This window comes from Spea bombifrons, chromosome 5, assembly GCF_027358695.1.
Source record: "Spea bombifrons isolate aSpeBom1 chromosome 5, aSpeBom1.2.pri, whole genome shotgun sequence".
Classification (NCBI taxonomy): Eukaryota; Metazoa; Chordata; class Amphibia; order Anura; family Pelobatidae; genus Spea; species Spea bombifrons.
Genome location: NC_071091.1, coordinates 96801150 through 96818719, shown reverse-complemented (window position 1 = coordinate 96818719; position 17570 = coordinate 96801150). Strand labels below are relative to the sequence as shown.

The 17570-nt window shown below is 37.0% G+C and overlaps 1 protein-coding gene across 1 annotated transcript in view; it reads left to right on the top strand.

The window, feature by feature from the left end:
- NCALD (neurocalcin delta) overlaps nt 1-4824 on the top strand; it is a 45024-nt gene extending 40200 nt beyond the window's left edge. The window contains exon 4 of the mRNA XM_053466305.1: nt 4229-4824. Within this exon, the coding sequence (XP_053322280.1) occupies nt 4229-4326 (98 nt within the window). The 3' untranslated portion in view covers nt 4327-4824. The remainder of the gene's footprint in view (nt 1-4228) is intronic.
- Nucleotides 4825-17570: the final 12746 nt, after the last annotated feature.

Here is a 17570-nt window from a genome sequence, read left to right as displayed (position 1 = left end):
AGCCAGATCATTCTTTTAAAACACGTTGTCTTTGCCCCCTCTACTGCAGGCCACAAGGACAAGTAAATATTTGCATATCAAGAAGTTACACACTAACGGGGAGATATAGTAATGTGTGAAAAATGGGTGAGGCGCCACCCATTAAGAGAAATGTTCCCTAATTCTACATTATTCTATAGAGTTTATGTACCATAATGGGAGTTGCTACCACAACAATACTCCTTTTAAATCGATATGGCCACCATTGTTATCAAGTAGATAAGGCAGGCAGAGATGTGAAAGAGTTCATACTTTTTCTTGGAATTATTAACCAAGGGAATGAGACCTTTCATGTATCCCAGTAATATGGCATCCCAAAACATAATTGAAACTTACCAGTCTTGTTCAACACACATTTCCCAAATGGAACTGCATAACACATAAGTGATCCAATCATGGATATTTAAATCACAGTGCCGTCCTGCTTTTGTGGGCACTGGGGAGCATGGGACGATAGGGAGCTCTCCCCTGACTAGCCCAGGGAGGTGAGAAACCAATGGTCCTCTGCAGTTGCCCCTTTGCCTTGACACGCCCACTCCCCGCCCATATCCACCTTAAATCGTGGTGTCTCATGACATCAGCAGGAACGGGAAGCTGACTTCGCTAGGTGGCTGTTCGGGCAAGGCGGGTATGTGGCCGCACCTCCCATTCCACCTACTTCTGCATTGACATGCCCACTTCTAGGGCATGCCCTGCCCCTCACCACATACCCCCAACACGCAATTTGGACACCTGAAATTGGTGGGAGATTATACAAAAGTGTATCCGTGTTTAAGATGCAGAGCTGGTGACCCTTGTTAAGAAGACAGGAATCCATGCCGGGTGGATTAGTAAACCCCCATATTTAAGGTATAAGTCAGGCCTTGCATAAAATTTCTAATATTTCAAACTTTAGATTAACTTCACTCTTTCATCCACTCTTTATGGCTTTTATAATAAAGACAGAACTTTTGATCCTGGAACTGTGCGAATATCCTCATATTTGCTTTGTTCAGTCTAAAAATGTCTTGCAAAATCATACTCATTTTGTGCAATTACTGTACCAAAAAAGCATCCATTTACTTGAAGAAAGCCATCACTGTGTAAGCAATCTCGCTAAAACATGTCACCTGTCACCAAGCTTTTTATAGCATGCTTCTCATCTCTTAGTTAGGCTGTCTTCGTTGAACAGAAATCAACTTTTCTCCATAAGAACCGGACAGAAACATTTTAGAGAAATATATAAAAATGTTTGGTGTTGTGAGTACTTTGTTATAACATATCCATATGTATTTAGGTCACAAAAGCTAACATATGGATTGCTTCATTGTTTTCTCCTGCTTGTATTTCAGCATGGAGTTAAGAGCTGTGTTAAATGGCTAGGTTTAACAAATTACATTGTGTGTAGTCCCATTATTGTCATTTTATTTTTAATGGATGTTGTCCATGAGAGTTAATGTGAAAAAATGTTAAATGTGGAGAAATGAAAAAAAGCATCATAAAGTATAGGTCATGCATCTTTTGTGCACCTGAATAGTATATACACTTTCTGACCAAAAGTATGTGGACGCATGATCATCACACCTATATGAGATTTTTGGATATCCCTTTCCAAGGCCATGGGTAATAATATGTAGTTGGCCCCCATTTTACAGCTATAACAGCCTCTACTCAGCTTGGAAGGCTTTTGGGATATATCTGTGGGAACTTGTGCCCATTCCGGCAAAAAAAAAAATCACGCACTGATGTTGGATGAGAAGGCCTGTCTTGCAATCAGCTTTCTAATTCGCTGTGTTTAGGTCAAAGCACCAAACCATGTCTTTATGGACCTTTCTTTGTGCACTGGGGCACCGTCATGGAGGAAAGACCTTCAAAAAATGGTGCTGCAAAGTTGGAAGCATAAATTGCCTAAAATGTGTTTGAATGTTATAGCATTAACATTGCCCTTAGCTGGAAGTGAGGGGCCCAAACCATGAGAAACAGCCCCAGCCATTATCTTTCCTCCACCAAACTTTACAGTAGGCACTGTGTATTCCAGCAGGTAGCATTCTCGGGACATCCTCCAAACAAATTTATCAAATGTGACAAACTGGCTCGGGGCAAAAGTGGCATCCTATGACAGTGCCATCTTTAAAGTTCTACCGCCAATGTTTGTCTATGGAGATGGCTGCCTATGTGCTTGATTTTATGCACCTGTTCGCAATGTGCGCAGCTAAATAAGATGGTACGAATGGAAGACATTGTTGGGGAACATTATTGGTTTTCAAAAATAACAAAATAATATTTCATAATCAATACATAAAAGGCCACAAACATTCAATATCATATTTATACACATATACTAAAAATGCAACAATAGTATTGCCTATTAACCATTGAAGAAATGCCTCTGGTGGCCATTTCTATTGGTATGCACCTCTTCAGTTTATCTGACCAACCAAAATCAAGCTGCAGAATGATGCGTGTTACAGTTACAGGTTAAGGAGATGCACATGTACGCGTGTCTTGCTTCACCGCCTGTGATAACCCTTAAGCTCTGGCGCTGTATTGGGGCAGCGATCATGTTGACATTTCCAGGCATGTAACGAACGTTTGACTAAATGTACAGACACGGCCTTCCCCTGAACACAAATACATTCTGACAGAAGGAGAATACATTATGATTCGTTTTGATGTTGTCATTTTTGTCACAAAGATACATCAGGTGGTTATATGTGATCCTTTATTTATTTCTAGATAATTCAGCGAGAGAGGAATTAAGAAAGATAGCTTTGCATTCGTAAAATGAGTTTCTGGTCTTATTACCATAAAGAAAAATCACTATAGCAACCAATGGAATTTTATTGCGTTGCTGTGGTAATTAGCTATGTATTTTGGCCCAGGCTGACTAGGCCTAGGTCCAGGGTAACAACAGTCCCTTCTGGTTCAAAAAAAAGAGAAAGTTCACCCTCTTGGCCCATCAGGCCCCCCTGGTGTACCGCTATATATATATATATATATATATATATATATATATATATATATATATATAATTCAGCCGATTAACCTGGTTGCTTCCCCCAAAAGCATATTAATCATTTGTGTGCATATTTACACTTGAGACTAATTAACATTTTGTGTAACTAATCCAAAGCAAAAATATTAAAAAAAAAAAAAGCCACCTAAAGTTATTAAAAACTGACAGATCAAAGACTAATACTGTCTGGAGTCCAGGACATACACAGAGTGATTCACATAGTAACATAAATGAGAACTGGTGATGCAGAAATCACGTCGGCAACAATAGGAAATTGGTGCTTGTCCAATACTGTTTATAATTTCGACATACTGTAAGTGTGATAAATCTGTTTCTCTGCTCAATGAAGCAAAGCCGCCTATCCTCATGTATCTGATCCAGCAAAAAAACATTCATCAGGAATGAGCTAAATGGCACGGCTCATTTGTCTGTTATTCAGATTTAAAGGTGTATTCTGCGTTTAGGTACTGTTTTTGTATTATTTTAGCCTAATCTACTAGACTCCTTATCAAAAAATAGTATTGCTCCGTTTTAGTTACCCGGCTCAACACGCTGACTACGGTAATTAAGTTTGTGGACAAATGGACTCCATTAGCGATGTCATATAGAATCATCTCAGACTTACAACTTGGATAAATACATTCCATGAGACTTTTCTTTTAACAAATGTATGACACACAACACATAGCCAGTTCCATGACAAAAACACATACATTGGAAAAGTGTAGCTAAGTGTATTCTTTTTTTAACACTGACTCTTACTAGATCCAGTCAAGCGGAAGTACTTGTGGTAATTACCATAGCAATATAGCTATATATAAAAATCCCTTGGCTAAAACTAATTAGAGGGGGGAAAAGTAATCCAGCTGATTACACATATTAACCCTATAGGGTGAACAACTCTGTTGTTCCCTTGCCCAGTCTGACCATCGGGCTAATCGGGCAAATGCCATTGGGCTGTCATACCTTTAATGGCACTCATGGGCCAGATCTGTTATGGAGTGTGTTCGAGTGTGTTCGAGTGTGTAAGTGCTCTGACGTACGTTAGTGCCAGGACCAGGATCAAGTCTCAGTGATATGTTCTGCATTATCTTACTATTAAAGTGCACATGGAGGCTGGACTGTCCATTTAACTGTACAAAAGAAAAAATCTTAATCACTAAGCTGACTTTGCAACTTTTTTCCCCCCCATAGGAAAGCTATCATTGGAGGAATTCATCAAGGGGGCGAAGAGTGACCCGTCCATTGTCCGGCTCCTTCAGTGTGACCCAAGCAGTGCCGGACAATTCTGAACCTGTTATTTTAATGGAGTACATTTCTACTTTTGTTTTATATTATTTTTTGCCAAAATTACATTTGTCATGGTGTAGGCTTCTTATGGCCGGACATCCTTTTTTTGTGGTATATATTATTTGGGATGACTAAAATGGTGAATTCAGCGTTTGATTGAGCAGGACACAGGATGTACTAAAAGAGTATCTGAATTCCCCTGCTGTTTCAATGTAATCTGTTAAATATAATGTTTTAGTGTTGTACTTGGTTCAACAACCTTGTAGTTATATTTTTGGAATTAATTTTTTTGAATGCTGGGAGTTTGCTCGACCTATTGCAAGGCAACACAGTGCTTCGGGCACTTGGAGGGTTAATAAATCGTTTCTGTGTCATGGAGAGCAAAGTTTGTGAACAGTCAGGACCCTTATTAGATTACACTAATGTTTGTAATGCTAGGACGATGCATACTGGAGGCTTTCACCAAACAAAAATAAAAAGTGGGTAAAATTTGATTGAAATTGTTTAAGTTCTGTTATACGGTTTATGCTTGGAAAGATGCTTTATAAACCAACCTATGGGTGGGTTTCAGTATCCTTGTACCCTCCACAATTCTGTTAAAGGAGTGCTTCATTTTATGTTGGGTGCATTGAGGTTATCTGTTAGTTGGCATTTTAACAATACAAAAATCCTAGTACCATTTGAGAACATATTGCGTTAAAATTCTGGGTGATCGCACTCTGTTTCCTATAATCGTGTGAAGTTTTACATTTACAAAAGAAACTGTTCTAATATATAGAACCTATACAGTATTTGGTGACGGCATAAAGCATTCAAAAACAGTGGCTCTTCTGCCTAGGGATCCTCAGGAAGACTGACCTTTTGGCAAGGGTGAACCTGTGTAACTGTGCATCATGCCAACCACCAGAGCCCACCATTTAGCATTTTCAGAAGAGTGAAAACCCTTTATAGTGCCTGGTCATCATTAATAAAATTAGGATTTTGGACTGGAGGAAACCCTCCCCGGTTTATGACCACTTAGTAAATCTCATGGATCTACACTTACGGTTGAAGGAGATCACATAAAGCCTTCTTCTTAGTGCCAGCATAGAACTATTGCCCTTTACTCTTGGTACAGTGTTCTGACAATACTGTTTTATAGATTGGGGAAAATTTACCAATCCTGAGTTTTTAGAGAGAGCTCACAAAGACTATTATCCCATAAAAATCTTGAACATGACATTTCATGAGAACATTATTTGTCTATTCCACCCATCCCTGTCCCACAAAGAGAGGGAGAGTCATCTTCTCTTGTGTAGCAAGAGGGCACCTGATCTGAAAATCTGACTCCAGTGGAAATGGGAATTAGTAAAAAAAATAAGAAGGTACTGGCTGGAGCTTAATGTGACCCCACTCGATTCACTCAGAGAATTAGTGGGTCTTAAAAATCTTAGCAGACTTCCCTCCGTCACATCTGATGAGTTGCCAGAGCCATAGGATAACTCAGGCATGTTCATGGGTTCCTCCAAATTGTCAGAAATCTCAGAAGGTATTGTTGATTAAGACAATTACTTGTTCGTAAACATTATAATCATGATTATGTTTCATTATAGAGTCTTGATAGAGTCTTGATAATGAGAATAAAAGTGCAAAGTTCAGATTGCTTATTAGCCGTAACAGAGCATTTTCAGTGTTTTACCTTATTGCGTAAAAATAGGATTTTTATCTCAAATAATGAAAATTGGTGTTAACAGGGAGGAAAAGGTTCTGTTGGTCACTACTTTCACAAACCTTAATTTCAACTACAGCTCAAGTGCTACAATTATTCAACTGTGAATATCAATGTTTATGTAGAAAAATTGTTGTCCAGACATTTACATATGCATTACTAGTTTATTCTTCAAAAAAATGTAGTTTACATGTTTTTTTTAAAAACCTTCATACCATCTTCATGGAATTTGACGAGAGTGTTGATAAATTATACTTGGCGCAGGCTTTGGACTTATTAAACCTTCTCCTTTCCTGGATCCAGTTGTGCTAAATGTCATACCTCAGCGTTATAAATCACAGAGTGAGTTAATCCTACCGTTCACAATTATATGACTGATCACAATTTTAATTTGGAGGTGAATTAAACAGGAATCATCTCAGAGGATGTTTCTGCTTCTAAAAAACACTTTCTCTCCCCATTTCCCCTTCTTGCCAACATAATTCGTTTTTTTTTTCATCCCTTGAGATGTGTTTTCTATTTTAGTCTAGAGTATTCCAAAATATTCCTACAGAAGCCCATAAATATCCGAGGATAAAATGCAGTGAAAATTCCTGGGAGTGTAGAATATAAACCAGTTTGCACAGATATTTATTATGTGTAAGCCAATAACTATGTCATGCATAGCATTGAATTATAATGAGACGCATAACTTGGAATTATGGCAACACTTTCTATGACGGGTCAACACAGAGAGGCACATACGATTGTGTTTTGTGGGCTCAAAATGGCAAATATTATAGATATGCTATAGAATTTTTACATTTGTTTTGACATATATGAATGCTCATGGAAGCAATGACAAGAATTGTGAAAGTGGGAAAACTTACAGATGTCCTGCCGCATGTTACATTTATGTTGGCAGAAACGTGGGCGCCATGTTTTTCCCCATGGGAGTTTTCGTGAGGGCTGCCAGCACTACTCTCTGGCCATTTTTGCTTTTGGCCAGTTCTAGTTTTCATACTGCTAAGAAAACACCAGTGTTCCACCATACGTGGTGGACTTTGATCCATGCCACAACATAAGTAGGGAAGAAATATGCATAAAACGGGAAGTAAATGCAACAATTTTTCAGTTATAATTTTATATGTTGCATTTACGCTTTTACTGTAATATCACATTGTTTTTTTAAAATAAATTCTTCTCCTTAGAGTTCGTTGTCTCCGTAAAGCAGCCCACAGATTGCAAACCACTCTTCAAAAGTCTGTTGACAAACCTTTTGAGGTCTGCATTAAAGGATTTAGCTTCATATATTTATGGTTAATCTAAGTTATCATCCATGTTTTGGACGTGAGACCTCTTAAGAAGCTAATGTTTAATGATTGCGTTTGTGCACAAGGGTGAAAGTTCTGACATTTATCAAACTGGTAACATTTTGATTTATATGTCATTGAATATATAACCTTGATATTTAGAGCAAACTGATGGTCAGAGTTAATATTCTTTAGACTGTTTCCTCCCAATACATAGTAGGCTTCTTTCCTTCTGCGGTGTCTAGGACAGCTCAAGTGCATTAGCATTCTGACCATCTGTGGTGGAGAAGGGAATCCGTAGAACATCGCCACCATAATTGTATTGTATATTATCAGGTGTTTGTATATATAATCTATACAATGTTATGAGAAAGATGTAGTTCTTGTTCACAATGGTAGATAATAGTATGAAGAAGCTGTTCCTGAATTAAGGAAATTATGTTCATGGTAGAGGAAGTTGTTAAGGAACTTGTAAGTTTGAGTTATTGAAGTAGGTGCTAAACTATACTGACAAATATGATTTTGAGAGGATTTATAGTGATGCTTATAAGCTGGTGGACCTGCCATGCACTGAGATGTGTTATGAGTTTTCAAACGGGAACATACACTGTACATGATCAAGGTGCATACATCGGGCTATGGATAAAAAAGTTTTATTAAAATATTACGGTAATATCCTTATTTAGCTTGTTGGCAAAAGGCTGGTTTGCTGGCACAAATACTCAGGGAGTCTTGGCTGTCCCCGAGGATACAGTAGAAACTTAAGCAAAAATGTTCTTTCTAGCTCTCTAACCAAAGGTTAGCAGATAATGAAGAGGGATGCCCGTTTGTAATGTGGTGTTTGGCCATCTGCATGCCTCTATCTGTACTTTAATACAATGAAATTAATACTGCACTTTAATTTCTTAACCAATTTCCGCTAATTTACCGTTATATACATAGAAAGAAGACAAATATATGTTCCTGTAAAAATATTAACAACATATCTATAAAATAAATGTACTTTTTTGTAGCCTAAATGTGGCCTATGGCAGATTATTAAGCAAATGTATAAAATAAGAAAAAATGAACTTCTCTGTAATAGCAGTATGGTGATGCACGATGATGTCACAAAAGGTGGAAGATTAGAAATGCCCTTTGAATCACCTTTCTACTAAAACAATGTATGCATAGCTTCTTTTCTGATTTATTCATACTTAGTTTTAAGATGAATAAATTGCTTTAACCCTTTGAGTGGCAGACACCTAAGGAAAGCATTATATTTCCTCCTTGCCATTCAGAATTGATGTTTTTTTTTTTTTTTTTTATCTCCTAATCCAGCGCCATGCTCCAATTCCTGGGGCCATTCTTATACCCTATTATCATTTACTAGCAATCTACTTATCTGGATAGCTTTTGAGACTATTGACTTGCTGAAACAGGAAAATGAAAAAGTCGCCCACAAACACATAACAACTACACTTGGCTAAGAATTAAACGTTTTGTGGTCGGTTATTCAACCGTAAAAGGCTGCTTCCTTCAATTCACTGGCATTTCCTCTTTAATGTTTGTATGCTTAAGTGCAAACAGATATTAAACAAAGATTAGAGCTTTTATATAAAGTGCATCTCCACCTTGTTGTGTGCCACATCAGTAAGATATACCGATACTTCTCCGCCATAGCACCATCTACTGTCCTTGCCTATTGATTGAGCTGATCAATAACGATCAATTAATAAATCAATGTATTAAAACCTTATTAAAACATGTTCATTTAATTGTTTAGTTAGACAAATGTTTTTACTGGATTAAAGCAGAGCATGAAGTGTACACATGAAGTGGTTCCACAATAAAATCCCCCTTTACCATCAGCTATTGACCCTGTATGTTGTGTGGTTCACCTTTTGGTAACAACCAGTTGCAACATGCAAATTGAGAAAAATTATATATAGCTTTACGTCAAGTCTTATTATAACCACCTAATGTTTTTATTGAGTTCACTATTTACAGCTGTATGGTTTCATAGCTAATTAGGTTGAAAGACACGCATCCATCAGGCTCCACCATTGAACAATATTGTTTTTTAATTAGGAGTTTGGCAGCAAAAATGATAAAGTAATTACATGGAAATTCCATGAACTTAAACAAAGAAATGTTACACCCTCCAGTGCTTCTGGGAAAATATTCCAAAATGCTTCCGAAGGAAGAGCTGGCTTTTTTGCCTTCTTCCACTGTAAGTCCTGCTAAAGCACTGATGCGTGTGAATGTGGCAGACACTGCATATGTTGTGATGTTGTGTGTGGACACTTTTTGTGGGAGTCTCCCTACGGTGTAATGTGCTAGTTTCTGCCCGGCATCAGAGATGAGTGATTTTTTTTCCGCCCTGCTGTTTCAGGATCACACACATTCGTCTTCCATTTGTAATAATTATCTGTATGTCTCCAATGTTCTATAGAGTACCGGATCAGAGTTGTTCACAGAGACAGGAGGACTCGGTTATGTATTCGTTTGCGGCGGGATTTGTTAGCTGTAACTGATGGCATTTAAAGTGAAACATATGCTGAAATTGGTAGGAGAGATTTATTTTGTTTACAGAATCAAACGCTTCTTATCTTGTAAATTCAACTATCCAGTGCTTCCGTTTTTTTCAGAAATAAACGTTGGCTGCCTTAGTTTTCTGCCTTAAGTTTGTTTCGACAGACATAAGCAGCTATAAAAAGCTATATCATCCATGCTTTAATCAGGAAAGGTTGGACTGTGACTTAAAAATGCTTGATTGAAACCAATAAGAAATTATTACCACTAAACAATTCAAGGCGGATACATTTTTAGAATTCCATTTTAGACCATAACATATTATGTCCATGATTTTTTAGACAATTAATAAATTTAGCTCGTCTTAGAAAAGATAAAATAAACACTTTGTACATGCACAAAGAAACAGACATCAAAACAATCACGTGCAAACAGAAAAGTACCTGTACTGCGTTGGCTTTAATGAGGTACTGCTGTGCCAACTAATTGAGCCAACATCAGTTATAAGGGTTTTTTTTTATTAATATTTTTAAATGCACAGTTGATTAGACATGGGATGTACGCGCCATAAATATGTGTATGCATTTGAGGATTCTGCCATCATTTTTTGAATTTAACCCCTTAAGGACAATGGGCGGTTCCTAAACCCTTTGAAAACAATGCATTTTGAGCCAATACATGTACGGGCTTTGTCATTAAGGGGTTAAATTTCTTACTTGTACGTGTGATTTTAAATTGAGATCTTCATTTTCAGCAATTAACTGAGCCCTCTGTTCGAAATAATTTGAAACAAAAAAATCCATCCGGCATGTTTAACGTTTATGACTCATTACTTAATTATAATTTTAGGCATAGATTTTAAAAGACAGACATTGAGCGGTGTAAAGGACCACCTACCTATTCTTAAAAAAGGAAAGAACTACTAATGTAAAGGCTAAAAACCCAATAAGTTAAGTATATGTGGGGTTATTTTTGGCTACTCATTCTTTAAAATGTACACGTGACGTTTCCGCATGCTTTCTTGCTGTCCACTTGAAATGATGAAACAGAATCGACTTGGATACATTTTCATTATTTCTTTGAAAATTAATATTTCTGGCTATAGTACATTTGTAAATTGAAATAGTTATTTTGATCCATGTTTGTTGTAAGGAATTATGACTTTAGTAAAGAACCAGGCTTGGTATATCGTAATTGGCAATACATGCAAAAATTAGGGTCAGATATAAAGAATTTGACTGCTAGAGGGGATATTTCCCATTAGTTAAATGTGTTTTAGGAAACATTTATTCCCACTGTACCATACTTTCCAAACTCATGGCTACCAACTTCAAAGAGCTCCTGACATCATGAGCAGGTCTACCCACAATAGGCAGGCGACGTTGTGATGTCATTACACATCACAGCGATATCACAGGACCACCAGTTCTGGCATAATTTGTCCTTGTGGGATGTATTTATGGCCCTGCTTACTGTTGCTAATGTTTTTTCCCATTTATTAAGTTTGAACTGGACCCAAATCATGTATATTAAAGGGTGTTACCATACTGACATAACATAACTGGGATTTATTCACTAAAGTTTAATTTGGCAAGGTGCGTTCAATGCAGTAGATTCAACTTCCTAAAAATCTGCTTAACTTTCTTGATTTACACGCTTGTAGGCATTGGCCATTCCTAAAGGATAAGGAGGCCGAAGATTTGAAATGGCAACTTTCCCGCAAATTCCCACTTTAGTGAATAAAATCCAAAGAGTGGGGTTTTGGCTTGTTTGACGTGAAAACGTCTTAATGCTGGAAAGCCCAAATACTGCAACTAAATTAAAACTGGAATCAGTTTTGTTGGAATTGACATATTATTTACCATATCTAGAAATGGAAGGCGTTAAATCATTCTGTATTAAAAAAAAAATTATGACAAGCATTCATATAAAATGAATACAGTTTCTTGCTGCATGTATGATTGCTGTCATATAAGTAAAAACGCATGCATATATAATTGTGGGACCTATCTTTTATTACTGTGCAGTAAATATATAAAAAAAAAGACTGAGGACATCTGTTAATGGAAATGTAAGCCGCAACTTATTACAGTATACATGGGTCTTACGCTTCAAAACTTAAACCAGGTGTGACTTTTTCCATGTTTTCCAAACAGAATTCCTGGGATCCTCTAGACATTTAATGAATGGATGCGGAGAAGGCTCAGTTTTGTTTTTTGTAAAGGTGTTACTTTGTATTTTTTTTGCCGTAAGCAAGCCTACTGTTGTGACAATGCTTTTGTGCTTCTGTTCATTTTGCAGATTGGAAGGCGGTCATGGCAGCTACGCTTATGTGTGATCTTTCTAGTGTTTACGGATATGTATATACATATATATATATATATATATAAATATATATATTATAGTTGCTGACTGCATGACCCGGCTGGGACAGACCCACCAGCTGTGCCTATTTTGTATCTGACTCTGTCCTATGGTGCAGCGCCGAGCATGACAGTAAATGTACAAACATGCCGCCCTTTAAATCTCCCGGTTTTTCACATATGGAGCACACGCACAAAGCTCCACTTTTTAGGAGAGCTGGGGTTTTTAGAATTCTGCTCCTGGTTCCCAGCCCTTGCCCCATCTTCCAATAAGCAGGTAAAATCACTGCTGTCTGCATGTTTAAAACTTTTAAAAGTGTCCTCCGTTAAAGGAATAATAAATATGTGAATGTGCCCCCTATGTAAATGGGACCCCTATATGCGAAAGATATTTTGTCTGGTCTCCTTTGCCTAGGGTGCTCTGGGATGTCAATCCAGCCCGTTTTCTAAGCAGGGACTGCTTTGGTCTCTCGGTGTGTTGGTAGGTGTCCCTACTACCATTTTTTCTAATTCTTGACAAGTATTCTGAATAAACGTCTACATATCCATACATTTCTATTCACACACACAGTAGTGGTGGTATTAATGTTGAACACATCTTAAAATGTTTTTTTATCGTTATATTGCTGCCATTAGGCAGTCCCTGTTATGCTTTAATACTGTAGTTCGAGCGGAGAGATTTTAGTGTTTTTTTTCTCTCAAGCTCAAAAATTTGCGTTTAACTTGAACATTTATAATTAATGCAGCCTCAAAACATAAGAAGAGCATGACAGAATGGTAGTTGTACGCTTTTAACTCTTAAAGTACTCAAGTGATGTACAGGAGATTGCTAGGCAATACATTGAGAGATTCATCGGCATTGAAATTGTTAACCCATTGAGCTGCAGGGGGGTTAAATCAGTGTATACAACAAAAAAAAAGACAATTCCGTGTTCCTGTATTCTGACTTGTATCGCCACGTGCTTGCTGCATGTACCAGGTCTGCATGTTGAATGATGAAGAAGTTTTTGTTTTTCTAATGAGGTCCAAAAAAAAAGTGTTTTTATGAAACTAATAGCATGGAAGTGTCTCTTACCTATTATTGAAGTTCATTTCTTTGTAACATGCAGTGCCACTGTATCCAAACTTCTTTTACCTGCATTTAAAGATTATTAAATAATGTGAAGGAGATACTACTATTCTTAAAAAGCTAATTTCCAAATTAACCCATTCTATTATCAGGCCTTCTTTTTGTAAACTAAAAATTGGTTGGCTTATAAATGTGTTGCAATCCAGACAATGTCATATATATATATTTTATATGTATAAGCTGTTTTGCTAGAAAATTTTCAAAAACCAACATTCACACCAAAAATTAGAGCCGTAAACACCCCCCAGGGGCATCGGAACCCATTTCTTAATGCTTGGAGTATTCTTCTTCATCTAATAAAGGATTTTTCTAATCCACTTTCTTCCTAGAATGGCCCACCTGTTGCTTACTTGATTATTACCGATTCTGTACCAAATTCAGACAGCCATGATTTCAATTTGGCTCTTCCCCCCGATATCGTTTCCAGATACGATAAGAGGTTACAAGTGGCACTGCAGCTATAACCATAGATATAATTAAATTATGACTGTTTAAATGCTTTGGTAAAAAAAAAATATAAATAAAATTAACTTTTTATGACCACTGTGATTTTGTTAACAAAGAATGCAAAAACTTTAAGAATAATTTTCTCAATATTTCGTGGTCAAAAAAAAAAAACACATCTGGGATATTAAATTTCCAGTGCCAAACAAATGAGCAGCATTGTCTGAAAATAATATTGAAAAAAAAAATATGTATCGTTGTACATGTTTAAAATATATCGTTATTCATTGTTGGGACTTTTTGTATTGTAAATGGTTATGTGATATGGTATCTTTTCATACAAAAAAAACTAATTGCACCTGACGAAAGTATTATGTTATTTTCACTTTTTGGGGATGTGTGTTTTATACAAACCAGAAACAGAATACATCAGACAATCTGCTCTAGCTGTATTAACTTTGTACAAAGTTCCAGCACTCAAAGTGTTAAGGACTGGCTTTAATGATAACTTTATGAAGACGAGGATATCACTGTATTCTATTACTTAAATTTAAAGTAATAATTTAACGAAAATCCTCCAGCGCACACAGAATTTCTTAATTAAAAAAAAAAATCCTCAATTAAATTTGCTTCCTGATTGGTATAATGAACATTTTGTTTGTGAATAAAAAGAAAAATTGTAAAGAAAAAAACGTTTCCATGGTATTTTTTTTCCCCAACACAAGTCATTCTTCACAACGGTATTGGGAACTCGTATTTGCGATCTTCCAGTGCGTTCTTTCCTAGCAGCTGCCGTGGACCCTGCTAGCATTAATTATTAATATTATAATATTTTTAAATACTCAGTGGCATAATTATGTGGTGTTGTGGTATAAATATGTTATTGTGTCCCCACTACTTCCCTCCTAGCAGTTTACAGTATTCCTCATCTACAGAGACACAGGGTTATGATGTCATATGTCATGAGTCTCTACCTACACAGTCTGGTGTACCAGCACATTTTCGATAGCATCATGGCCCAGATAGCTGCCGCGGAAGCGGGTACAGTGGGCCGCTGGGGCGCCAGGTCAGGTCTAGCACAGCATACATTATTTGAAATCATCCTTATGGTTTAATGATAACAGAGTTTATATTTGTGTAGCTGGTGGCTGGAGACCATACTCTATTTTTATTATTAGTTGTGCTGGCATATTATACATATATTTTTTTAAAATAAATCAGATTGGGACATTAATTTAGTAGACATTTATGTCGCAGAAAATGGATGTCATTGTACCTGCCCCTAGGGCCAGAAGGTGTCAGCCATCCCCCGCTTGCTAGTCCTCCTCTTGGGCTCATATGGAGTCAAGCAGTTTAAGGCCGCGAAAAATACAAAATCACAGCTTTTACAGAAATCTAGAAACACAGTCACTACCACACACGTTACCATCAATTATTTCACGTTCATTAACTGCACGCATATTTGCGATATTAAAACCATAGCATATGGGGAAAGATCCGGTTTCTTTACAATCGAATGGTGATGGTCGTTATAATTTTAATTAATTAAATGAAAATCATTTTCACCTGCAGGGAAAAGAAAGCGAGGGAATCTGATGTAGCTGTACCCATTTCTAGATGCTATTCTCTCTTTCTAGCGCATGCTATCAATAAAATGGGATACAAACCTTCTACATATAATCTATATATAGAAGGACTAGACAATTTGATGTATCTTTTCCATCAAAGAAATGGCATTTTCTGCTAGATTGTTAGCATTATTCCCAAAAAAAGCTGATTTGAGTGATTTTATTCTCCAGTGGCTATATTTCAACAAAGCGTGATTTTCCTAAATAACATCATTCCAGTTCCACAAAATAAAAATAAGATCTTGAGGATCCTTCTGTAGCCGTCATCATCCTATCATCACGTGAGTTAATTTACTGCCAATTACCCTTGGACATAAGCTTTCCCAATAGGGGATTAACTGCTTAACCAATAGGTCTACATGAGTCCAGTCCATTTGCCGCTGTGAGATTTTCCGCATATTTAAAAAAAAAATAAAACAAACAAACAAAAAACACTTCTGTGTATAAACAAGGTTAGCTGTATCTCACAAACTATAATAGAAGAAATAGATTGCATCCTCTGTTACTCCATGTTCCGGTGGTTAAATGGCAAATTTGTTATTGCGGGACAAGCAAATGACATAAAGAAGGTAAGAATAAATTTGTCTTCAAGAATTCAGTTTTTCTGTCTGAAAAACGCAGCGAGCACAGTTTAAACGGATCTGTCAACTATGTGATTTCAGTCTCATCAACTGTACTTCAAGAAAAATGACTGCTTGGTTTTTTTCTATTTCAAAACAGCGGAATCGCCTCACACAAGTTACTTTTCAGTATAAAGATTTGATAAAACTTGGTGTGTCTTTTGTTGGTAATGATGCGTAACTAAAGAGACAATCAGAGCCAGTCCTAGACAAAATGACACCCAGGCAAGAATATTCTATTGTGTCCCCCATGCTCTTACAGAGATATATTTTTAAAGTGTAGCAGGATCAAGCAGCTAGAAGGATGCAGAGCAATTATTTCTTATGCAGGGGCAGCTGAGCCAGGTACACAAGTTGCATCACACCCCAACACTTCCTGGCTTATACACTCTAACACTAGATGCAAACACACACACTTGGTCTAACACCATATGGTAACACACATTCTAACACCATTCACTGACACTCAAACAATGCACACACACACACTCTAACATAATACACGGACTGATATCCCCATACACATACATTCACTCTAACACTGTACACTGACACATGCACTGTTTAACTTATGCATACTCTGTATACTGACACCCAGACACTTATTCTCATCCTGTACACTGACACCCCCCCCCCACACACACACATTCATTTTAACCAGGGATAGGCATGAACATGGTTCATGGTGGGCATTTTCACAGTTGCTGAACTCTTTTTTTAAATTTAAAAATATACTAAATAGTGTCCCTGGGTTAAACATGTGTTAATCCATCTCAAATATATATAGATATACACTGCCCTTAGAAATGCATGCCCATCCACAAACACACTCATGACCATACACACATTCACATACACATTCACACACACATTCACACACACATTCACACACACATTCACACACACACATTCACACACACACATTCACACTTGCCCTTACAGACAAACATATTGGCTTACACTTACCCTTGCATTTAAATACTAGTTAAATTTAACAGTGTTTACAGATTAAAATAAACAACATACACTACTAGACCACAAATCTACTTTAGGTGTATATCATATAATCAATGATTTTCACATTTCAGAGGCCACTGTGGTTTGGATCCTGTTGTTTAAGAAGAAAAAAAAATTATCTGGAATATTTTGAGATAAAAAGGTATAATCTGCTGTGGCATAGGAAGCAGCCCCCTTGTGAGAATGCTGGATGCAATTATCGTATGCTAAAAACTGCTACAACCCTGCCTATCTTTGTTACCGTCAGATAGGAAAGGCAATGAGTTCACCTAATTTAAAGCAGAACGAGACATTGAGTGTTGGCAGTGTGACACATGGAGTTATCTGAAGGTAAACCGTCGCCTTAGCCTGTATTCAGATGAATTCATTTATTACAACTTGTGCTTTAGGTTTGTCAGTTACTGTATCAAGGAAGCTATTTGTGGCAAAGGGTGATACAACATTTGCATATTATGAATTCATGTCTTAAAATGTTCTCCCTCTACACTAAATTCTTGTATAGGAAGCCTTAAACAGATCCTTTACAACAGG